The sequence below is a fragment of the Centrocercus urophasianus genome, unplaced genomic scaffold (genome assembly GCF_019232065.1).
Source record: "Centrocercus urophasianus isolate 14NV4802_14NV808 unplaced genomic scaffold, USGS_Curo_1.0 seq_27, whole genome shotgun sequence".
Lineage (NCBI taxonomy): Eukaryota > Metazoa > Chordata > Aves > Galliformes > Phasianidae > Centrocercus > Centrocercus urophasianus.
Window position 1 is genome coordinate 4,958,923 of NW_024884833.1, and position 26,485 is coordinate 4,985,407.

The 26,485-nt window shown below is 37.2% G+C and overlaps 1 protein-coding gene across 1 annotated transcript in view; it reads right to left on the reverse strand.

Annotated features, from left to right (window-relative positions):
* BNC2 (basonuclin 2) overlaps positions 1-26,485 on the reverse strand; it is a 335,385-nt gene that overhangs the window by 84,491 nt on the left and 224,409 nt on the right. Inside the window, exons 3-4 of the mRNA XM_042826800.1 lie at positions 26,188-26,290; positions 9,797-10,032 (exon numbers count right to left, since the gene is read on the reverse strand). Of these exons, the coding sequence (XP_042682734.1) occupies positions 9,797-10,032; positions 26,188-26,290 (339 nt within the window). The remainder of the gene's footprint in view (positions 1-9,796; positions 10,033-26,187; positions 26,291-26,485) is intronic.

Sequence of the window (26,485 nt, forward strand, 5' to 3'; positions counted from 1 at the left end):
TCCAAGATCATGTCCTTAATTTTCCTTTCTTTGCATAGTGCAGGATATCTTCTGATGAAAGATTCAACAAGGCAATCATCTGCATGAAAAACGATTCTCCAGTCTAGAAGAAAAGCCCCCCATCAATGGTGGATCAGTCTGAAAAAGTGAGAATTTAGTTGCATACACACAAACACATGCACATGCATATACGTGATCTATTAGTAACATTAACATAGATAGCATTTATTTATGTATATATATGTGTATTTCACTGAAAACCTTCTGTGACCATGAACAGTTAATACAAATTCAAACAGATTCTGAAGCAAGAAAGATGGAAATAGTTTCCTTCTTGGCTCACCTGCCAAGACTCAAGTTCAGGGCTCTGTTTCTCCAGCAGTGCTTGATGGCATCACTCACACCTAAACCAGCCCAAGGAGTGAACTATTCCTCCCACCTCCTTCATCCCCCACTCTGCTTTAGTGTTTCTTCATCAACTATCAGAAGAGAAACACAGGACCATGAACTCAAGCCTTGGCAGGTGAAGAGCTTTTCAGCTGCATTTTGAAAGAAAGCACACATAGTCCTGGCATATGCCTGACAGACTTTCAGAGAACAGCCAATTTGTATCTGTAGTTGTGCCCAGCTGTGTGAAACTGCATCAGTCTGTGGACCACTGTTGACCACTGTGTCTGAGTCCAGTGCTAAAAACAGCAAGCATCATAGGTAGGAGAAACATGGCTCTTTTTCATCTCCATAGACAAAAATGTTTGCTATTAAAAAGGCCATCTTTGCATTTCTGAGCCATGTGAAGTGCTATAGTTATAAAGGCTTGACTATTTCATTGTAGTCATTAAGAACCAGCATTGTTGATCATCAGGGGTTACAGGAGCCCTCTGCTTCATTACCCATGCAAGATGCAAGACACAGAGCAGCAATAGCACAGCTCTCCAGCCACACATATTATGGAAATCCAAATGATCTCTGCGTGTTACTGAGACATCTGTTGTCACGTAACTTGCCCTGGTGGCGTTCAAAAGAGCCATCAAACTCTTTGGCCTTTACTTTTATTCTTTCCCAGTCCAAGAGCTAACAGTCATGATAAATAGAGTCATGTAGTGCTAGTGTGCTTGGTAGTGTTACTACTAGAGGTAAATCATCAGAAGCAGTGGGGAGATGTTGGGCAAGTTAATGCAGATACAGAGAAAATCTGAAAGCATTTCACACAGTAGAAAAAAAGTGACACCGCTCTGCTCATACACAACAGTGCTTCCCTGCGGCTCAGCAGTTGTGCTCTGGTTCCTATCTCCCTCTTCAGTCCTTAAAGGTTTATCTCAGCTTTTTTTCTTTCTCTTTAGAGTAGAGATAGGATAGTCACTCCTGGATTAGTACAGCTGAGATGAATACAAAGGAGCAAGGGGCACAGCAGAGAATCTCTGTTTCACAAAAGTGCAGGAGAGTCATGCTAAACTAACTCACATGGGAAAGGAGAAACTCTTCCAGATGATCACAGCCGCAAATATTAGCATGCGGTGATGCTGTGGGAGGAATGGAAAACTCAGGAGATGGACACATCATCTAACAGATCCTTTTCATTTCTGTGAAACTAAGGTGAGGCTGAAGGAGGGAAGATAAGCAAGGGAAAAAAAGAAAAAAGAAAAAAAAAACGCGGAAGGGGGTGGGAGAAAGAAAAAACCAAAACACAACAGACGTCAGTTGGAATTGAAGTAGACACATACTGAGAAGACCCAGGTTTAAATCCCATCTATACTGGGAGATTGGAAGTCTGGATAAATACTTGGAATCTTAGTTGCTCAGAGGCCAATACTAAAAAACTATGTTGGAACAAAAGAACATATGTGAGCATTACCACCAATTACAAGGGGAAAGAAAATGTAAAATAACAGTGTTTATAACAAAACTGAAAAAAAGCAAATAATGCTACAAAAGAAGGGTAACTCTATTATCAAGTAATGAAACGTGTTGCAGCTGTAGAAATGATAAGCTTACATACTAAAAGCCTGGTTCCAACTTTGAATTTTGATATAAACATTAGCAAAACTGTTTCTTAAACTTTGTCTGAATAAGTTTCACTGACAGTATAAAGGATGCAATATTTAGAGAAACACAGACTACGTAAGTGACTGCTTTGTAAAATGCTTCAAAATTTTCCAGTGATGGCAACTAAACAAGTTTTAAAAGTATTAAGAAGTTGACAGACTCATGAGGAATGATAAGAGATATTAATTCAATAAATGCACAACCTTTGGATACAAAAGCCGTTTTTATTATACTGATGTTGCTACTTTTCTGGGTTGCAATGGTTAATTTTATTTTTTCATATATATAATGATTTGATTCCTACTTTTTATGTTTTCTCTATCACAAACAATACAGCCTGCAATCAACTGACAGGTGTTCCCATCATGAACTGATGAAACCTGAGAAAAAAAGCCTGACAGAAACTTCACTTGACTTATGATTATATAGAGGAGATCAGGAAGGTCACACCAAAAGTAATGCTGTCTATTTATTTCCATGGAAACTACAACAGATACAGAGAGCACAATAGCACTAAGTGATAGAGCAAATTCGCTGCTACAAAACACTATTTTTTGATATAGTCATCACCAGTAGCCAGGAATTTTTGCTACCCATGAACAAGAGCCTTCATGCTGCACTCATAAAATCCGCACCAACGGAGGTGACCCACAGAAACACACCACTCACTGTCTCAATGTGCCAACATCCACTGTTTCATCTCCATAAACATTCAGCAAATATTGGTGAATGTCAGTTGGTGCCATTTATTTTTTTTTTTTAAGGCAGAAATCAATTCCACACCTTCGCTTCAGACGCATTTTTGTGTCAGATACCATTTTGTCAGAGTGCTCCTCTGCTGCCACGTGTCACATGGCAACAAAATGTAATTGAATATAAGGGGGGAGGTTCAACTCTACTGTCATACCACCAACATCTACCACTGACACTGTGGGCCAATACAATAAAACAAGAGGCATTACTTTCAGAGCAGCTCTTCTACATTGAACTGAAAGTATCCTGTCATCAGTACAGTGACCTGACACCACTTGCCTAGCTTGGAAAAGCTATTATCTGCAGATCTGCTGTTTGTTTGTTTTCTTCTCTAATGTTCCTTATGTTTAAACTTCAGAGGCTGACAAGCTCTATAATTAAATAGACCTTGCACTTGGGCTCTGTAGCAAAAGTTCAAACATCCTAAAAGGAGAAAAATGAGTACAGACAAGAGAGCTAAGAGAAAGTCTTTAAAAGACATGAGAAATTAACAGAACTCATGCTTTTCTGAAATTCTGCACAGACAAGTCAACAATGGGCAATATTTAATTTTAAGAACAGTAAAACAATTTTCATCTGTGCTCGTTGTTAATAAGCCATTCTATGACTTTATGATATCATTTATTTCTGTTGTTTTTTCATTCTTATTTCTATAATTAGCAGACTTGGAATCCACAGAAGCAAGAAGAGCATCATACTTTTATTTACAATCTCCTTGAAACAGAAAATAATTTCTAATCACTTCAAAATTAATCAGTTTTCAGCATCAATGTTACCATTAAGAAGACGATCAGAAGACAAAGATGATCAGAAAGCAGGAGTACCTCTCCTATGAAGAATGGCTGAGGGATCTGAGCTAGTCAGTCTGGAGAACAGAAGACTTTTGGGGGACCTCACTGAAGCACAGCAGTACTTAAACTGAGCTTATAAGCAAAACAGAAACTGAATTTTTACACAGATAGATAGTGATAGGACAAGGGGGACTGGTTTTGAATTAAAGAGAGGGGAAATTCAGGTCAGGTGTTCAGAGAAAATTCTTTACTCAAAGGGCGGTAAGACATTGGAACATCTCATCCAAAGGTTGTGGATGCCCCATCGCTGGAGATGTTCAAGGCTAGCTTAAATGGTGTGTGGGAAGCCTAATGGCAGAGGGTTGAAACTGGCTGATATTCAAGGTCTCATCCAACCCAAACCATTTGATGACTCTATGATTCTGAGATCTTAATTTTTAGGATTAGTGGTTCAAATGGTGTCCAGCAAACAGACTTTTTAAACAGTGTCACCTTTTGGGCCCATATTGTACTCATGATTTTCCAGGTTTTTTGTGCATTTCTTTTTCAGGGGGGGATGTAGGTAGGGGCAGATAGTGAGGGAAATGTTTTATTTCTCGTGACAGTGAGCAGCAACAGAGAGTCTAGCATCCAAGATGCCTATGAGCTACTGTTTACAATTTAATTTTTTAAAGAGGAATGATGGTAAAAGTGAAATTATTCTTCAAATAAGTGGTCACTTAAATATTCCGTGCTTCTTCTTCCCTCCTTTTACTGCAGAAATAGTATGTATTTTTCTCCTTTACACTAAGGGAATACAACTACTTGATCAAGAGAGAGTTAAAGGGGTGTTGAGTTATTACTGAAAATAGAACATTGAATCCGTACTTCCATAGGGTCAGTTTATAGCCTGTATGTTGTGGTCACATGTCCTGCTGTCTGCAGTTAAAAGTCGAATGCCCCAGCTGTTCATTTCTAGTGGTATAATTGTTCTAACCCTTACCTCTCAGAATAATCAGAGTTAACTTGTATACTCTTAGCAGGAGAGTTTTTCTAACCCAGCTCCTTTGGAGAGAAGTGGGCTAGGGAGTCATTGCACACGTAGTTACACTAGCAAATGAGAAGGGTGAAGTATTCTCCAGTGGGGAGCAGAGAAGAACAGCTGGCAGACTTACATCTTCACTCAGCTCAGCTGGAACCAAACCAGAGCTGGAGACCTACTCACAGTAGTGCTGCTCTTTACAGCAAAAGTAACCTCACCAACATAACTTGAGTTACTAATCGCATCTCTAAGTAGCAGGTGCTGAATATGACCCAAAGCAGCTAATGTTGCTGACAATAATTTGCTGTTATGCAAAGACAATTGCTGCATTGGCTGATTCCAGAGAGAAAACTTTCAGGTTCACTTACAGTTTTGAACCAAATACACCAACTTACTTCCTCAATGATAGGTAAAAGATAAACTTCTAGACTGCAGTGGTTTACAAGCCCAGAGTCCAGAAAGATTCCCTCTGAATTTTTATTTTTATTTATTTATTTTTTTCTTGATGGGGTTGGGAAGATTACTTCTACAAGGGAGTCATAATTTCCTCCACTAAAATATTTATCCAATGACCCACCTGATCAGACAGCTGACCCAACTGTCAGTCAGTGATGTTTGAGAGATTGGTATGTGTTCACCAGACATTAGGTCTGGGGAGAGTCTGCAGAAAACATGCCAGGTTTTAATGTCTTTCAGCCATTACTGGCAAGGTTGTGACTGTCCAAATGTGAAAGGTAGTGTATCACATTACCTCTGCTGGCTTCAGGGTTCCTTCACTTCCTGCAGTCCATTAATACATCCACTGAATGAAGTAATAAATACTGCATTTTTCTCTGCCCAAACTGTTTCTTAATTTGCTATTTAGAAACACTATTATTCAAAGCAAGAGTACAAATAATCCCATCCACCCTGCAAAACTAATATACAACTAGAGAGGGGCATGGAATTTCTTTTGTTTTCTAGACTGGAGCAAACTGTGAGTTCTTCTTGAAAGTTCCTGAAAGCAGGTATCTTTTCTGATGGGAATGAAGGCTTCATTTTAGCTCTTGAACAGAAAAATAAAATAAAATAAAATGAATAGCTGGCAATACTAACGCAAGTATTTTTAAGTGAACACATCAACCCTAAGATTTCTTACATCTCTTTCTCCAAATTTTCAGTTAAATGAAAATATCAGTGTTTTAATACTCCCATTATGATTCAGGGCAAATTCTGTACAGATTGATGTCTCAGGCCTTCACGTGGAATGAAATTCTGGTTCTATGCCAATTTTGTAAATTTACACGCTGGTTGACTGGTAAACACTGGAACTTGAACGAGGATTAAATTTTATGTTACTTCTGTTAGTTCTTGCAGAAGCATCTTAGGATACATATAGTCTGTCCCAATATTTCAGAGCACAAGCACCCAAAGCTACAAACTTTTTTTTTTTTTTTTTAGATCTTAGATCAGACAAAAAAAAATCTAGTCTACCACCTTATACTTCTCTAACTACAGTATTATATACTTTTTTTTCTTTTTCTGTGGATGAGCAGAACCTGAAAACCTCCAAGATATTCTGTGAGGTTGTTTTTACAACCAAGAGGTTCATGGAACACCTTCTGCTTGATAATACCTGTAGTTTTTCTTAGCGTGCACTCTGGTAGTGATACTAGCATTTCCTTCCTCATTCTTCTGCATTTCCCTCTTTTCCTTCTATCAGATAGTTCAAAAGAACTACTTTTTAAAGAAGCCTTCTTTGTTATCAGAGATCTGGTTATTTTCCCAAAACTTTTCTCACAGTACGTTAAAAGGAGCAGACTGCCTTTCTTTGTAATATACTGAGCTTCCTAACTTTATTGCAGACCAAACACATTTTTGCTCAGAGAGGTTGTGGAGTCCCCATCCCTGAAGATCTCCAAAAGCTGTTGGGGGATGGATGTGGGGAAACAGCTCTAGGTGACACTGCTTGAACAGGGTATGGTAGATGATTTTTGGAGATCCCTTCAGTCACTCAACTATTTCCTTGATTTCGAGAGCTGAACTTAGCAGGCAGGTTTAACTATGCCTATGGAAGGTCTTCATCAGCCCACTAACACAATCCACAGCCACGAGCTAACCAACTCAATATGTGGTAAGATTAACAGCTGCCATTTATTTCCACTGATAATTGTTCTCCTTTAACTGACATAATACCCAATATATTGCTGCTGAATGCAGTAATACTAAAATTCATGCCTTGAGGGCTATACTGAGAGTTCTAACCAGATAAGCCGAACTCTGGTCTAATGGTATATTATGGTATATGTAGGTCTTTACACCACTCAGACACATAGATGACAGTCTGACTGTATAAACCTCTCTGTAATTATATTACAAGCCATTCTTGCATACATTGAAGTAATTACAACACACAATTAAAATGAAATCAATATAGACCTGATTCCACAATTTTTAAAACAAGAAAACTACTTATTTCAGTCTTCTTATCCTAAGGGAACACAAAAGTCTACATTTATAATATGTTATCCCTAATGCAGTAACTTATTAGTCACTGCATTTAATAAACTGTTCATTTTCTAATGTTACGTCCTAGGAATTATGCCTTTTTTAACATGAATTCCTTTGCAAATCATATTTTTTCATCCATTTTGGTAAGCAACATTCAGAATCCTGGAAACTAAATGCAATGCAATATTTATCAGTTTATATATCCATCATTTATCTATCCAAATTAATATATCTTACAAAATATTCATGTATACATATACATGCATATATATCTTACAATCACCTATAGATATCTATCTGTACCTGTATAAATATTCCATATATATACTAACATGTAAGTTCTATTAGAATCATAGAATTGTTCAGGTTGGAAAAAGACTTCATGAAAAATCATCAAGTCTACAACCTAACCATACTACTCTAACTCTAACAACCCTCTGCTAAATCATGTCCCTGAGCACCACATCCAAGCGGTTTTTAAACACATCCAGGGATGGTGACTCAACCACTTCCCTGGGGAAGTGAGTGAATTGTGAATTCACTCACTGTGAAGTGAATTGTGAAATCAGTGAATTCCTGAGCTTAACAGCCTTTTCTTTAAAGAAGTGTTTTCTGACATCCAACCTAAACTTACCCTGGTGCAACTTTAGGCCATTTCCCCTCATCCTGCTACCTATCAACAGTGAGAACAGACCAACCCCGCTCTCTGAAAGGTGTAAGCACCTTTCAGATATTGGAACAGAGCAATAAGGTCTCCCCTAGCAATAAGGTCTCCCCTCAGCCTCCTTTTCCCCAGACTGAACATCCCCAGCTCCTTCAGTCTCTCCTCATAGAGCACATTCTCCAAGCCCTTACACAAGCCTTGTAGCCCTTCTTCGGACCTGCTCCAGTGCCTCAGTGTTCCTTCTGTACTGAGGTGCCCAAAACTGAACACAGTACTCGAGGTGAGGCCTCACCAGTGCCAAGTACAGGGGCAGGATGACTTCCCTAGTCCTGCTCACCACACCATTCCTGATACAAACCAGGATGCCACTGGCCTTCTTGGCCACCTGGACACCCTCTTGGCTCATATTCAGCCAAATGTCCATCAGTACACCAAGGTCTCTCTCCATCAGGCAGCTTTCCAGCTACTCTTCCCAAATCCTGTAGGGTTGGCTGACCTTCTCGTTGTGACCAAAAAGCAAGACCTGACACTTGGCCCTATTGAAACCAGTACAATTTAGCTTAGTCCATCGATCTGGTCTATCCAGGTCCCTCTATAGTGCCTTTCTACCCTCTGGCAGATCAACACTCCCTCTCAGCTTGGTGTCATCTGCAAACTTACTGAGAGTGCACTCAATATTCTCATCAAGATCATTCATAAACATGTTAAATAGAAGTGACTCCAGGACCAAGCCCTGGAGTACACCACTCATGACCACCTGCCAACTGGATTTAACTCAAGTGACCACAACTCTTTGGGCATGGCCATCCAGCCACTGTTTCTGGCAACAGAACAAAAAACATATATTTATAATGTACAAATGTGTAACATTTAGCTTTTATAAAATAGATGCTGATGCCTGAGAGATTTCTAAAACACTAAAGAACTCCACTTTTGTATGTATCTTAATAATAGGATCTCATTACAATAATAATAGCCTTTTTATTACTCTTTCTTTATGACTGCTCTACAATTCAGAACACTTTTCTGAAAAATCTATCTATAGAGCATTTAAGAAAATACTCAAGAACACAGAATATTAAAGTTGCTATGCATTTAGGCAGGGTTAATTTATTTCTTTCACACAAAAGACAGGAAATTGAAGAAGAATTAAGAAATACAGTCAGAATTCTTCAGTATGGAAATAAAAATTCCCACATTTTCTGTATAGGGCCAAGCAAACTTTCATTGCCTAAGAAAGTAAAGAACTAATCAGAAACTAGAATTTTTAGTTTTTCACATACATTTACTTCAATAACTGGATGACTTCAAGAAGATGCAGAAATCCCACACTGAAATATATGGTATCACATTCTCTGTCAAACAGTCTTGTAAAATGTAATAATTCACTTCTGAATTCAAATGACAATATGATTTTTCAGGTAAGCAAGGCCAGTAAGTATATTACTGGCCATATTTATAATGTAAGCTTGCCCCCTCATTTTTGTGTCCTTAAAATTTTGAGCTTTGTTTGCATAATTTACCTCAATTGGTCCACATGTAAAACATGATTTAAAGCTATCTTTTTAGAAACTGACTTATGAATAAGAGTTTGCTTCTGATAGCTCACCTTATAGGGCCACCTCTCAACAAAACTATGATTTTATTTGCTATTATGCTAAAGAAGAAAAGAAATAAGAAAATCGTTTCATGATTATGACCTTGCGTTCTTAAATCGAACAGTAGCCCTTGAAAATATGCCAGTTGCCTTAGATGACCAAGTCAGGCTTGCAGTTAGCCTAACCTCAGTATTCGAGGTATTTCCTACAATAAGCATAAGCAAGTACAAATGCACACTACAGTACAACAGAGACTGCATATTTTTAGCTTAGGTAAAAATTGAATTTTTTAGTTTGCCAAAATCATTATTAGTCTTCAACACAGCACACGAAATGTGCTTAACATTTTTCTCTTCTTTTGGGTGCACAGTGAATATTTCTGTGTAAAAAATGTCAATTAAAAAGGTTTGTAAACACGCATTATTATATTTCCTACCTGAAGAATGTAGCCTCGAACATAGTCTCGAAGTGTCCATCCTAAGCCATGTAGAATATGCAACACCTCCTCTTGCTTCAGTACACTGAAGAGTCGGTCAAGTAGTATCTTCAGTCTAACCGGCACAGCCTGGGTACCATAAAGCATCAGGCTGCTGATGTCAAACACAACGTTGGACTGCACGATCTCCACTTGGGTTGGGTGGTAGAGGTGCTGAGTACTAAGCTTGTCCAAGGCTGAAAGAAAAGGGATTAAGTATAAGGGAAGAGATAATAGGAAAGCAAGAAAATAATTCCAAAGAATCATGTAATCACATCAGATAAAGTAGATGTGCTTATTTTCTATAGAAAGATTCACCTGGGTGATCCTTTACCACAAATACACTCCAAAACAGTCCCATTTTCCAAGGGGCGTTAATTAACTTTTAACCACAGAGCAGAATGGTGTTCACATTAGTCTCAGAGAGAATTGCAGAATCATGAAATGGTCTGGGTTGAAAAGGACTATAGTGATCGTCCAGTTTCAGCCCCCCTGCTATGTGCAGGGTCACGAACCACCACAGTAAGGTGCCCAGAGCCACATCCAGCCTGGCCTTGAATGTCTCTAGGGACGGGGCATCCACAATCATACTCCTCAGTTTAAAAAAATATATGAAAAATTAATAATTAACTGAAGACCAACATTGGAACTGCACAGAATTGACTGGGACCATAAAAGATTTCAGACTTATCTTCCGGAGTCGAAAAGAAAACAGGCATCTTAAATGCGTTAAAAACTTAGACCTATGTGTTACCATGAATTCACTGCTACTTCATTCAGCTACTAAGTAGCACACATTAGTTTGTTTTATTATTTGGTGCAAATTTCATATTATTCACTGCAACATGACTAATTTTGAGATGAGGGGAGAGGAGGTTTGTAGGATGCAGGTAATTCTTAACCCCTTATGAAGTAAAACATTATGAAATTGTAAATGGCATTACATGCTATATTTTGTATCTGTTTACATTTAATTTCCTTTTCTATTTTACGGAGCATGTTGCAGCACCCACGCTTCTGACTGCTTTTTTTTTTAAAAAAAAAAAATTTCTGAGTATTTAAAATAATCGAATAGGGACTTCTTCTCATGTACTTTGGTTTCTTTTTGGCTTTTGGTCACTGGAGAGTTCATGTACTCTTGATAAATTGCTTTCTTACATCCAGAGCGCAAAGGCCCTTATCATTTACTCGCTGGCTTCATTCAACACATTTACTCCAAGGAATACTTTGTCAAAGAGTTCTGGTTTCCTTATACTTCATTTCTTGCAACTGATTTGTCTGATCTTTCCTTTTCTAGTGGTTAAGTCAACTTTGAATAAATAGCTTTAAATATTAATTTAACTTTCAAAAAAGATAAGGAATTGGCAAGCCTAGGGACTGCAGTCCTCCATCTCTCTATGGGACATTTATACTACAGAATGTGAAGGATGGAATTATTCTTCCAAAAGGACTTCTTTCCAAAACACTTCTGCTATATGGGCTTCATGATATGGAAATGATTTATTTACAAGTTCTAATAGGTGGGATTTGATTGAAGCATAAACAGGAAAAATACTTTCTTAGGTTTTCTTTTACCTGTTTTTTTACTTTTTTTTTTTTTTTTTTTTTTTGGTAACATGGTTATTTTGACACAACTATAACAAATGTGTTTTCAAACTACTCAGTTAGAAAAATCTAGAAAATTAATTTATTTGCCATGTTGATAGAGATGCTTATATGCAGGTGTGTATGTAAAAGTATTTGACTAAGTTTATTTCCTTTCATCATGTGCCTACGGTGAGAAAAAGCAAGTTCATTCACCTAAAGAAGAAAAACGGCTTGCTTAAATTTTTTAAGACGACAATTCTAGATTGGCCCTTGTCAGAGTGTTGGCAAAATGTCTGGATCTAAAGACTACTGACTGGATCATAAAGCTAATAGCTAGAATGGGGTCACAAAACTCTGTGGACAATTACCCGCAGCATGTAATGAGACCACTCTGAGAATAATGGCCTAAAAAAGATCAAGATGCAATAGAAGTGAAGAAATAATAAAAAAGGTCCTTCCAAATGACTGTGCGTACTGGTTGAACAACAGACAGAAATTTTTACAAGATGTCCTGTACTACTCCATTTATCAAAAACATCTGTTTTCAAGTAATACTATCTATAGACATCTGATTCTCAAAAGGCGTACACACGAAAAATAAGAACTAGTCATGTGTTGGATTAACATTCCAAGTGACAGTGAAATGATCTCCAATTTTGATTTGTGGCTTTATTCTGCACATTATGTAAAAACAAATAAAAGCAGTGCACTTCATTCTTTTAAAGGACAAGTCAGGGTATGTACTGAAGTGTATAATTTACAATACAACAAAGCATAGATTGGGTGTGAACCAGAACACTTGCAAAATAAAGGCAGACCCCACGCTACAGACAAAAAACAAAAAACAAAAAAACCCAAAAAACAAAAAACCTTGAAAACTTTTGCACCTGGCAGGAGAATGCAATTTTTCACAATGATTTTTCTTTCTTCTTTTTCTTTTATTTTTAGTTTAAGAGATTGCTAAGGAAACAGTTGAGGTTTTATTCTGCAGTAATCCTGATTTCTTCTGCAGTATAATTAGCAAAGTAATGACACCATTTTAGGAGGATTCAAGAGGACACTAGCTCGTTTAGATTAGAAACTGAAAAAAAAAAAAAGAAAAAAGAAAAAAAGAGGACCTGCATTTCATCGCTCTTTCTGTAAGGACAAGAGTATTAACTTTAACTTTCTTGACAAATCTAAGAGTAGATAGTTGAATTCTGCTGTCCTGAATTATCCATTTAATTTCATATAAGGTATAGGTATATAAGACATTCCTCACCATTTTCTGTTCTAAATTATTGGTTTGATTCCTATATGCTAATGAACAATGCTGTGTTTCACAGGTGAATACATTCAACATTATCTACAGTTAAGTTATCTTCATAAGTGCTTAGGAGACTTCAAGATGAAACATGCTATATAAAAGAATGAGCTTTATCATACCTGAAAAATGACATAAACAGATACGTCCTTATTAAGAAGATATCACTGCCTGAGCATCATAAACCATACATTGTAAGTCCCTACCTGGTGCAGCATGAGCTATTACTCATGTTTAGATTTTTAGTGTGCTTACAATTTCACCCAGAAAGGTCTGAACATGTTCATGACTTTTCAGTGCAACCTATACAGCCTTCAGAAACTGACTACAATTGGTTCAGCGAAGTGCTTCAACTAAGGCAGCTGCCTTTCAACAGCCCAATTGTTAGACTAACAGTTGGATAGTTACTATATTGGAGTGAGCAGAAAGGTGTACACCAGCACAGGAAGAAAGGAAAAATCTTTTCAATTTTGAGGGGAGCAGCCCTTGTGTTTTACCGCAGCAACTTTCAGTGAAGATAAACTACAAGTACTTATTTCAGAAATTTTAACTACTGAAAGGGGGACAAAAAAGGCTAATAAAGAAATGAATACAGAAGACTGCCTTCAAAATCCAAAAATTACTAACTGTGTTATTAGTGTAGGAATTAGAAATCTTTATTTCCTACCTTTCTCACCTAATTCTGAAGTATTGAAGATGCCCCATAACCCTTCTATGATCTGTATTAATCATAAGTTTTAGAAGATACTTGTCTATTTAGGATTTGGTTCAGAATTTTCCTCAGCTTCTTGCCATTCCCAGGTGAAAACTTTTCTTTCTGCATTCAAGTATTAAAATCCTACTGTGATTTCACTGTTGCAGACAGCAATTTTAAGAAGCCACAGAAGACCCAGTGAGATGTTCCTTGGTGCTACATCCTTCTGCATGAACACATTTACATATTATTTTACATGTGCACAATCTTCAGGCTTTCTATCTGTTGCCAAAGTAACAAGGGTAGACACTACCTGTATCTTGGTCTTAGTGCACTACTATTGCTAATCCTATTTTTGTAAACAGTACACAGCCAAATAACCCTAATACCTAGAAGGAGTGCATATTCCTGTCTGCAGGGTTTCAATGAGCTTCAGTTTGTTATTGTTGGAGATTTCTACATGGGCACTCATGGTAGCTGAAATGAAAAGCATCATGTTTGCAGAGTGCAAAGTCCAGGTAGCAAAAGGCCAATCTAATCCAATTACAAGTTCAGCTTGCTTGCAATTCCCTTTTCAGAAAGAAATATTTAAAGAATCATAGAATGTTTGGGTTGTATAAAGGAACAGAGGATACTGAGAACCACACAACACTTCACAGGAGTACTGTCTCCATTATTTTAAGCACCTGAGTTAGCTACCTGACTTAAACAAAAATTTAACCTGTAATAAAACCAGGAGGGGGGATTTTCTTTACCATCTATATTTTACTGGAGTTTTGGGATGCTGTGCAATTTAAAGGACATGAAGTGAAAAAAGATAAAGTAAGACTAAAGCACTTACAGAAAATAAAGACAAAATCTTTAGTTTTATAAACACTACGACCAGTTCATAGGCTCTGCTATGCAAACTGACCTAGGACCCTGTCTTTCAACAAGGTAATCCAAATTAAAAGCCAGTTTTGTTAAGTAAAAGAAATATAAGTAGACACCTCTCACACTGTTTTTTGGATATGTAAAGCAAAAGCATCATCTTTTGCCTTCACTGAGTATAAAACAGTTTTAAATACTTCTTTTGATGCAGCTGGAGTTGTTAATGCATATTCATCTTTCTATTTTTGTTAGATAAATATTTAGGTTTTCTGGGGAGGGATGAAAAGGTGTACTGAAAATCCTTATTCTCAGCTGATCTGCCTGGCTGTGTACCTCAGAACATCACAGAAGAGTGTCAGTATGTTACAATGTACTGGTGGCCATTATTAATCTTACAACATTTCAGCTCCAAATTTGGCTTAATCAGTTTTCTCGCTCTTGATTTTGTTGCATGTTCTCTAGTTTATAAAGAAGGGACACAGTCTGAATGCATACACATGCATATAATTTTAATTTTAATACGTAATTTTAAAAACACCATCGTATTTCCAGATTACTAGGGTTCAAGGGTCAATAGGAAGATAAAAAAGACATTTTCTGTAGTCTGTGTCCAAGCAACAACCAAGCATTTCCTAGACATTTTTAATCTGAATAAGTGGGCTGCTTTCTTCAGCAACAGAAATTGAAATTGGTACAGATTAAATATACAATACCAACATACAAAAAAAATAATCATAGTACTATAGCAGCAATATGGCATACTGAATACAGTAAAATAGATACTGTACATTTAATGGCATTGCAGAGCCATGTAGTTTGCTGTTGTTTTTACTGGTGAACACATACAGCTTTACATTTTTCAGAGTTCAGATTTTCTTCTTTTCATGCTACAGAGAAAAAAATAGCAAATCCTTTCAGGAAAAGATAGTAGCCTATGATCAACCAAATGCTGGAGGGACACTACTGCAGTGCTTATAGGTGGTCTAGGTTAGCCTCCCTTAGGATGTATACTTAATACTACCTGCCACATGGTGTATTCCGTTATATTTTATAGGTTAAAAAAAAAAAGTTCCTCAGAAATGTGCTTAGAAGATGACCAAAGTAAAAAAAACTTCCCAGTGTCCACTGAAAGATGGCTGAAACATTTTTACTGTGTAGGAAATTATCCCATTCATCCCTTAGCACAAGCAGAGAGTGGGGATACACTAACATTTATAGGGTGGATGAACATCCTGTTCTGTCTGGGTGTAAGCACTAGCTACAACATGGCATCCATTGGTGGTTCCATTTTACTCTATCTTCATTCCTTTAACAATTTTATCCACTTTGAAGATGAAAATTCACTAAGTTTCAAGAGATGACGGAAAGTGAGGAAATAGCATATATTCTCATTCACAGGCAACAACATTTCTTTCTACCTTTTACTGTATTTAAAAGCTAAAAATGGAAAGCATTTGGTAAATGCATTTAGTCTCTGACAGGAACACATATGTGATCTCCTAATTTACAGCTTGCATGTACAGATGTTCACACTTAATAAAAAGATACTTAATTGCATTTTAAAATTAAACATGTGTTGATAATAGGTATTTCAAACCCAAACAACACAGCAACTGAACTGATAAATGTCTTCATGCCTCACCATGTCTTATGCTCTAACAACATTTTTATAACAGATCAAAAAAACAAAAACCCAGCACTTCAGTTGCATGTACACAAAATAAATGTTATTAAAAAAGGTTTGAATGAAATCTTTCATTAATTTTTCTGCCTATGATCTGATTCCAAGTTGAAACACTTAGATTGCTACTCAGTTTATGTAGCCAAAAGCAGAACCACAGTTTGTTCACAGACATTGCTTGCCGTCTGCAATTTTTTTTTTATCCCTTTGCAAAACTTTGAACCCCATCCAGCTTTGACACACTGCCTCTTCAGTTAATAACTATCAAGTTTCCCCTTGTCTCCTGTCTACTTTTCTTTGAGGCAATTGCGCACTCAGCACCCCGAGATAATAACACACATCTATAAGATAAAAGCAATGGCATTAATGTAATTGTCTGCCTTTCTCTCTTTAGCCTAATCTTTTTTTCCCTTCAGTTTTGACTGCCTCTGTGACACCTGTTTTTGTCTCCTCTGATCCTACGACAGGTTTTCCGCTGACAAGGTTTTTGCCTGACAGAGATTCTGCCAGACAAGAACATAATAAAATATGAAGAACTGCTTGTCAGAGTTCCTGCCAATGCTCACATGAAATAGGAGAAAAAAAAAAAACTGATTTTTTTTTTTTTTAAAGGGGCCTGTTCTGGTCGCTTTTGTCATGTAGGGAAAACAGCCTCCCTGGCCAACTCCTGCAAGTCAAACAGGTGTTTTCTTTTATTTATTCTTCCTATATAAAAACAAAAACAATAACAACAACAAAAAATAAAAACAACAAAAAACCACCCCACAACAATTCCTCCTAACTTCTTCCTGCAAAATGAAAGTTAGATCTAACTCTGTGTAGTTGCATCTATATTGCAAAAACATTTTAAAAACTCAGAATTGACCCCCAAATAAATAAGGTAGCAGTCTCCTCCTTGTTGATAGCTAATGTGTACTAACATGTTTAAAGGAACAAGCAATAAGGATCTTCATTCTGAGTTCCGAGAAAAACATCTGGGCTACTAGACACTACCTGATAGGTCACACTGCATAAGTGAAGACACCTGACTATGGCGGCCACGATAAGGAAGATGAGATACAGCCTCTTCTCTTCTGCAGTCCCCTGTCAGAGTGCACATTTCTGCATGTGTGAAGGAAGACTTCACAACTGATGATTACCCTGACGCAGATGATTACTGGAGGGTCCCAGCATATAGCTGCTCTTTTGTGTGTCAGTATCATCCATCGTCCCTGCTAGAGACAGTAACTCTGACCTTCACTGTGCTGGCCATACTTTCCAGACATCACACTGTAATCGCACTCCATGGGTCCAAAACCCCTCCCTACTGTGGGTAAGCAAGGCTGTGACCTTCATTCCCTAACTAAGCTACACCTTAGATGTGTGTTCTGGATGACCCTCATGTTCTGGTCTCCAACGCTGCCTCTGACTTCACCTTCTTGTTCATGACTGGAGTTTGGATGAACCCTGACTTGTTCCCTCAGCCATATCTCAGGCTTGGATATACTCTACTAGCAGTACCTGGCTTTACATACTATGATCAGACTCTGGGCACTGGGTCCACTGGTACAGGCACAATCATTGTTGCAGTTTTCTGGGCTCCCAGTTTAGATCCCCTTGCTGGACAGCCCAACTCTTGATGCTCCTTGAAACATAGACTGACAGTGTACTACTATAACCTTGGCTAGCCTTTACATTTGCTCTTTCCTATCTCTTAGTCTTGAAACTCCAATGCTTCCTTCCTATCAGCCATTAACACCTTCATAAGGATCTCTGCTTATTAATGGTGGAATTGGGGCCAATGTGTATTTTAACTGGACTGACACCACCTGGTTGACACACTGTATACAGTGTTGACAGCAACACATTTGGTGTCCTGGATTGGTGGTCTGGAATTGGAGGATTTCCATCTTAATACAAATGCACCCCTACTTACACTGTCTTATTCACAGGCTTATAGAAAAGTATATGTTTGAAGAGATTTATGGAGGTTGCCTGGTATTGAAAGGAAAATCTTAAATTAGCTTATCTAGGGCTCTGACAGCTTGAATGACCTACATGTACAATGAGAGATATTCCACCACTTCTCCAGGCTGAAGATATTCACATCCTCGGAACACAGGTTCATACAGCTAGTTCTACCACTGATAACACCAATCTTACCCGTCACCATAGCCCCTCAATGAAATAAGACATTTGTGAGGAACGGCAATAAAATTCAAGTACTGCGATCATTTCACAAATCTCCTGTTAATACAATTCAGAAAATTTGATTGTAACAATTAGGCCACAATAAGAGAGATCTTTGGAACTCATATTATACATTTCTTATATGACCTTTTCTAAAACCAAGAAAGAAGTGGAATAGTAAAGTAATACTATTGTCTGCTAAATTAATCTGGGGCAAGTTTCCTTATAAAGGTGCTATAGACAAACTTCTTCCTAGGAAGTAAAAGAAAAAAAGTTTATTCCCACTGAGTTTCACATTTGCACAACAAAAATCTGGGGTAAAGTTACCAATGGAATTACCATTACATAGTAGCATCTGAAAGCAGTATGAATTTTTTATTCTTGCAGTCAGATCCTATTTTAACCTTGTGAAGCTATGTGAAATGGAATAGTAAGGCTTGTTTCACTTATAACTCTTCCAATTTGTGTTCTGCTTAACCTAGTGAACTCTAGTTAATTAAGATGTTCCTATAAACAATTAAGCTTCTTGTAGGATCGTTAAGAAGATATAAAAATTTATGATGTAATAAAGTGTAATAAAATGATATAGTGGTTAGCACATCACTGCAGTTCATATGCAGTAGCATAGGTGTTAAAAGAGGCAAGTATGCAGGTGCCATCACCTAAATATGCTAGAGACTTGTGGATGCATGTCATAGAAACAATGGCACCATTGCTGCCCCAGAAATCTGCTGGTGATTGTACCCTCAGGTTGCACAGGATTTATGCTGCTCATGTGGAAATCAAGTAGCCAGCTCCAGACACTTCTTTCTTCCTATACTGATGCTATGCTATGTAGTGAACATCCCATCATGACAGTTAATGGGACAAGATCAAATGTTTCACTGACTATTTTCCCAAGAAGCTGTCTCTGCTATTTATGGAATCTACAGGATTTCAAGTGCTGATAAAAATCACTCCTTCTTTTGCCTTTGCTCTACTTTGCATATAACAAGTCTATTTTTTTCCTTAGCAGATACCTACTTAGGAAGAGAGGACAAGATATCCAAGACATTTCCTAGAATTTTATCCCATGTTATTTGGTTAAAAAAAAAAAAAAAGAAAAAAAGAAATGAAGCCTTCCCTGTGAAAAGTCATTTCAGGTAATCATGGGCACTGAATGATCTTGCTCTTCTGTGATACCCTCAGTCTACATTTCTTTGGGCATTTTAAAGCTAGTCTAGGTAGATAAAAGCTATTAAAGTGGCCTTGTATGTACTTCAGAGACAGGAAAATTGAGGTACTGGTAGCAAGAGTTCCAAAAAATAAGTCAACAATGGCAATGGATAAAGAAGACTTAAATAATAAAGACTATGTTCTCAGTTTATGTAACGAAAAACAGAATTGGCAAGGACAGAGAAAAAATATATCTGTAATGATCAAATACCTGATTTCATTCTCAAAATACCATTCTCTTCTGCAAAGAAGTTATTCTTGCCCAAAACGTTGAGTCTATCTGAATTACTTAGCACATGCATGAAATAAACATTATCCCCCACAAAAGAGAACAAAAGCAGAAATATTGACAATTCTTTTTTAACTATTACAGAGTATTTTTATTTTTATAGTCACTTTTTTTTGTAAAGTATACCTGCAGCAAGGTGGCAAGCACAGGTAGTGCAAAAGGGCAGGATGCCCTCCAGGATGCCCGGGGATTCCCAGCCATAGAATTCAGCCTTTGTACAAAAAGTCTTTCTACAGGTATATGCATTGTGTGTGGATATGCGGACATGGAATACAGCATTGTGGTATTCCAAAAAGGGACTGAGAAAAGTTACCTTCAAAACAGTTACCAACACAAAGCAATCTGACTGTTGCAGTGCTGGTTGAAAATAGGAGTTCCCAATGTGCATCTGATGGCTTTCATCCTAGTTCCAAAAGACTACAAATATCACTAGTGACTTAAAAAAAAATCATAAAATATAATGGTCACAGTGAGAAAGGATTTCACTTTGGAACGTGAATATGGTAGAGTCTAGCAAGAAAGAACACTGTGCTTCAGGATGGGTTGATTCTGCTTAGGGCTTACCAAATTCTCCAGCAGTCCTTAGTTGACAGCCTAAGGTCTGTCTGGGGCTAACGTCATCAAACAGTGTCCAAGAGATATTAGCATTTTCAAACCCAGGACCACGTACCAGAAGATTCATGGGAGGAAGATCTAATCTCCTCCTGACAGATTAAAGAATCAAGATTTCCTGAGGGTGGCAGGGAAGAAGAGAAAAAAGATTTTAATCTGAATGGACTCTGAAAGAAATCCAAGGAGATGTGTGTCAACATACGTGTTTTAGGGACTGTGGTTTTCTCCCAAGGAAAGCCCTCCTCAGCACCTGAGGATGCTGAATTTGCACAATGAATAAACCCTTAACAATATAGATAAGTAAGCATACATGGAATGAAAAAATGGAAAAGAAAGCCTTTTTATTTTTTCTTGGAATATTTCCTTTCTGTTACTTATGTCTAATAAATCTTTGAAATAACGCATTTTTTCTTTGATGCCCTAATGCCTGGTTATTTTCCTTTGTTTTTACCTCAGCTTGTCTTGCATTAAGAGTCATCTCAGAGTAACTGAAAGAAAACCCTACACTATATCATTCTTACCAATGTAGCAGATTTTAAAACCAGATTTGTGGATCCCAGTGCCCCCAAGATAATAGAGAGCATCTTCTCTGAGCTTCATTGACCACTTTGGGAATTGCTGCTGAATGGAAGGAAAAATGAAGGCACAAGCTGGAGGAGGGACTCAGAGAAAGTGTTTACCAGTAATGAATTAGGTAAGGTTCTTGGAATAAACTGAGTAATGAAATATACATCTCACTCTTCAGGGTCAGGAGGAAGTTAATACAGATGGGTCAAAAGGATTTTGTCAGTAAAGTACAAGAAAAGCCAGACAAGACTTAAAATAGTTTTGCTTATGATGCCATGAAAAGCTAGCCTATCTTATTAATTAATTAAGATTAATTTATTTGCCAAAAATGTCTATGTAACACCCCCCAAAATTGAAACTCTATGTTTTCAGGTCATATTAAAGCATTTTATAGAATTAACTAAGCTGAAAACAAAGCAAAAAGTATGCTTGGTATGCTAAGGCTGTGACTCTTCCTAAAATATTATGGAACAATACAAAAATAACCCATCTATTTTAACCACTACATAATAATAACAGGATTATATTTCCCTTTCACTTTTTAGTGTTGATTCTCTATCCTTTTTCCAGTTTTTAAAAAAAGAGTAACGTGGCCCTTCTGCCAGCTTCTAGAGACTCTAAGATGTATGACATATTCTGCTTTTGCTTTTTGTTTTGTTTTGTTAGAAGTGACCTTTGACTTTGCAAACCTGGATTTCTTTCACTTAGCAACTTTGAACAGTGACAAACACAGGAACCCTGCTGGTTTTTATTTCAACATAGAGCTCCTCTTCCTTTCTCTCTCATTCCCATGTAGCATACATTTAAAATCTAAACCGCTTTTCCAGTTCCAGTCCTTTCAGCTACTCAGACGCAATTTCTCACATTTCCACAGGATTTCTCTTTATCTTTTCTTTATTTACTTGCTCCTGCCTTCCTTTCATTTTCTCTCACCTCACCTTTCCATTACACGACAACTTCAGAATGTAGAATTCACCACTCTGCCATTAAGAAAGAAGCAGTTGCGGTCTCATCATACATTTGGGCTTACAACAGCACAGTCTCCATTTTCTGCTGGAGACCATTGTTTTGACTGTTAGTCTAATTTACAGCAAGTCAGCACATGCTTTATTCAAATGCTGGTAGCTGGAAAGTTCCTTCACAAGATGAAAGGCGTTGAGACTCTGACCATGAGCATTCACCAGGTGTCAGATTTGTAGATGGAAAAGGCTGATGGATTTGCCCTGTGCACTGAAATCTACTAGTCAATGCATATATTTTGAAACATAAAGGAACTTGAAGTTACTCAGAAAAAGGCCTGGTGAAGTCTCTGGCTGGAGATGGGGGCATATGTAGCTTACACTGTGAGGTATACCTCACAGAGGTACTATGGGCCGATAGGTATGGTGCAGAGGGAGAGACAGCAAAGATCAATAGCGAATTAAGAGCCAGATTGCTCAGAGAGAAGTAAGAAGAAGGAAGACAACAAAAATGTTCACAGGATACTTCACTGTCCAGAATAGACTGAATGGTGTGAAATTCAGGTAGTCTGAGAATGCATATTGCAATAAAAACATTGAAAATCATGCTGTTGATGTGTGATTGAGCTTTGCCAGTGATTAGTCTGTGGGTAAGACAGAAAACGAGATTTTCACATTTTCTGACTCTCTTCGAAACAATACAACACTGATTTTAGACAGTTTAATTATTATATTGTGTACTTTTGAAATCTCTGCAAAGTCTATGATACAGAAACTAAAAGAACTAGAACAAATGTCATAATAGCTTTAGTGCACTATGATGCATTCCACCTCAACATCCTTCAGTGGAACAAAACAGTTACAAAGAGTAGACACTATTTCCTATTGATACTGCACTGGGTCTTTTGATCAGCTGTACCAGTTAAAAAGTGTTTTTATTAGCAGTGCAGTCACTGTTATTCTGATATCAATGACACACAAAACATAACTTAAAGCTAATGATGTCAACATCTTTAGACTGCAGAGTTGCTTAATTTCTTTTATAGTAGACTAAGATATATTTAGAATGGAAAGTGGGTGGCAAGATTTGTTTTTCTCATGGTTTCCAATATAATCTAAGAAAGAAGCTTTTTTGTGCCAAAACTAGTGAAGTGTGTTTACTACATTCATACAGAATAGCATACTACTTGTAAAACAACAAAAATATCGGGAGACAAAAATATTCAAACAACCAAGAAAGTCTTGACAATTTTTTTTAGTCATCTTACTCCTACACTATTTAAAGGCCACAAAATAGCAATTGCTTGTGCTAAAATCAATTGTACTAAAAAAGAATTACTATTAACATTCTAATAAGATTTTAATTTTCACCATGTGGACTATTCCAAGCATATTAACCACTTAAAAAAATTGCAGGAAAAACGCATAAAATCATCTGTTTGCCTGCTTGAGGTCTAGAAAATGGTTTATCCAATTTAAACCATTCAGCTTTTCTTATAGAAAATAAATCTCCATTCAAGCTGACCATATGAAAGTGAGACTTCAGCTGGAAAAAAAAAAAAAAGAACAATCTATTTATATGAATCCCTTAAAACATCCAGAGATTCACAGTAGAAATAATGTATTCCCTATTATTCACAGCAGTTCTTTAGAATGCTGTGATACTCTGCAGTTTTTGTCATCAGCCTTAAAGACACTGGCAGTAGGATTAACACTATAGCAGAAGGGTGCGTGGTCAAAACTTTGCAAGATGAGCTATTGCCAACAGAATCATTTATCTTGCCACAAAGAACTCCTCTGATGAATCCGTTCATGTATTGACATCCTACACTGGCACCTCCAAACAGGAAAATACTTTACTTGCAGGGAACCTTTTCTTTCAAGAAGTGTGCAGCTCATTTCAGGTGGGTAAAGACAAACATAAGAAAGACATCAGAAATAGGAAAATATATATACAAAAATAACACAGGCCAGCAGCTGCAAGGTGCAATAATACTGCGGGGGCTTTATGCCCTTTCCTGCGCACTCCAAGAATTTCAACATTTCAAATGGCAGCTATTAATATGCATTAATTCAGCACAGATGTGTCAAGTAGAGCGTGAGAAGATTGCAGTTCTAAGCTATTTTTGATCTGTTTGGGTAATTATGATTCTAGGTTATCAGAACTGAATAAGCACGGTACTTCCTGTTGGAAACACCTATTCTTTGATAATTACATTCAGAGAAGCACTACATCATGTGTCAAGGATCTGAGTTGAAATTCATTAATAAAAATCAGAAGGAAACCCTTTAATTAAAGTAGTAGGAAATTCTATTTGCATTCAAGGAACATCTTCCGAAAGCGCAGTGTTAATGGTTTAAAGAAAATCACTTCTGAACAGCAGCCTGATTCAGTCGTTTTAAAACCCAGGTGATACAGTGCGCTGAATTGTTCAGATTACTAAATGTTGTCCTCAGTATTGCGGAAAACAGTTAAGATCAAAAACTGAAAGTGGATCCATCACAGTCTCCAGAAAGTAATTGAAATGCCTGTGATTTGAGAAGTATACGAAACATACATGTGACAAGTCTTGCTCTACCACAAAATGTAAATACTCTAGATGACTGTACACAAAGCATTAAGAAAAAATATAGCAGAGCATTCTTTGTGCAATACTGCAGTAAAACAAGCACTTTCCAATAATATATAACTGTATTAAGTCTTGTATTAGGAATGTTAAGTACTCAGTTATGGGAAAGGGTGGTGCATCACTGATTCTTACATTCACCTTCTGACATCCTGGACTTGAAAAGCAGAGCCCTGTGGTTATCTCAGATTACTCTCATACACTAATTTTTAATTCAACAACATAATAGAGGGGTGCTTATTAGAAAAATTTGAGCATTATCTTCTGAGATGTACTGGTTAAAAATAAAAACTGGGATACTTATGTGCAAGAATCCAAGTGCCAGACCCCCTTTTACTCAACAGGAGGACATGCTGGAAAATACCTAGGTAAGCCTTCCCTACCCATGGATGAGCAAAGCCTCAGTTGCTGATTCTGCACAAAATCTGAAGCATGCCTGAGCTCCAGAATTTTGTGAGGTTTAGAGGTCCTTCCAATAAATGTGAGCCTGGTTATACTGTGACTAAAGATTTCTTTCCAGTAATTAAGAGGAGTGAAAACAGGCAGTACCCTTGCAGAATTTAGTACATAGCAAATCTGTAACCAACTACCAGGTTGGTGGTGTCAGGCTACCATTAGGCAGGCTGTACATACAACAACAAAGTGACACAGAACTGCTTTGTACCCACATTCCTGATTTGTTTTCCAGGTGTGTGAATCTTTTTAAAAACTTCTCTGGCATTTGTTGCTGTTGAATTTGCTGAGCATACACATGCACTAATTCAGAAAGTTCAGGCAAAATACTCAAAATCATGTACTAAATAAGCAGAGATCAAGTGCATGTGAGGCATACTAGTCTTCCAATCCAGGTTTTATAAAAATAAAATAAAATTTATTAAGTGTAACCCACTGAATGTCTGGTAGAAGAGAAGAATGAAGACTGCACTAGCTTACAGCCTGGACAATAAGAAAAAATCTCAAATTTCTTCTGCAAATATGTTTAATTTTTCTGTGCTGTCTCTTTTCTTTTTTGAACTCATCTTGTTTTTTCTTTTTTTTTTATTGTTTGTTTGTTTTGTTTTGCTTTTCAATTAAACCATGTTAGGTGTTCTCCTTACTTTTCTCCTCATTTTGTCTGGCTTTGTTTCTTTCTCTTAAACATATCTTAATTCAGACTGTCAAGAAAACAACAAATACACAAAATAGTGGAGTGTAAATAAAAACTAAGACCTGTGGAGTGTGTTTTATTGCCTTTTAGAGGGATTTAAATCTCTCAATTCTTTTGTCATCTATTTAAATATAGGGAAGAGAGGTTCAACACACTGATCAAGTATTTCATTCAGCCAAATTGGATACACTGATTTTACTGATATCCAAGCTCTGAAAGGTTGACATTGGTACATTTGAATTTCCATTGGACTCAGCAATTTACTGGCCAATGCTAATTTTCAATATAAACTCTGCTGTGCAACCAAACTACAAACTCTTCCCTTTCTGCTAAGATCTGCTACAATCAGATAACTTCCTGGAGGTCAGGATACACTTTTCAGTTGTACACAAGCTCAAACTAGGTACCAACTCCAGTGGTACCTATTGCCACAGTAACCTATAGTATTTCCAATCTATCATATTTCCATGCTAGAAATTGATGTGAAAAAAGTACCGACACTTGCAGAAAGCCAGAGAGCACACCTTTTCAGAGAAATAGGTATCACTGCTGTCTGTATCACTCTAATACTTAGCATTTACAGAAACAAAGAACAGAATAGGGAAGATCAGCCCAGAACACACGTTTCTTACCATGTGCCACCCAGCCATGTTTACACTGATCACAGGTTCTCAGGTTAATCTTCCCTGGCTGAAAACATTCACACGTGCAATTTACCAGTGTACAGCGGATGGCCTGGAAAAAGAAAAAGAAAACACATATTAATGTTCTCCCCCCTTGTACAAATTTATTGTGAGAGCTAGAAGAGTACTGTACAGCAACTAACAGCCTTCAAGCACTCCAAACATTGCTCATTCTTTTAAGTAAGGATTAGTTTTCTTTAAAAAACATTTATTACCTTGTCCTTGCAATGTCCTTGATAAAAGAAAA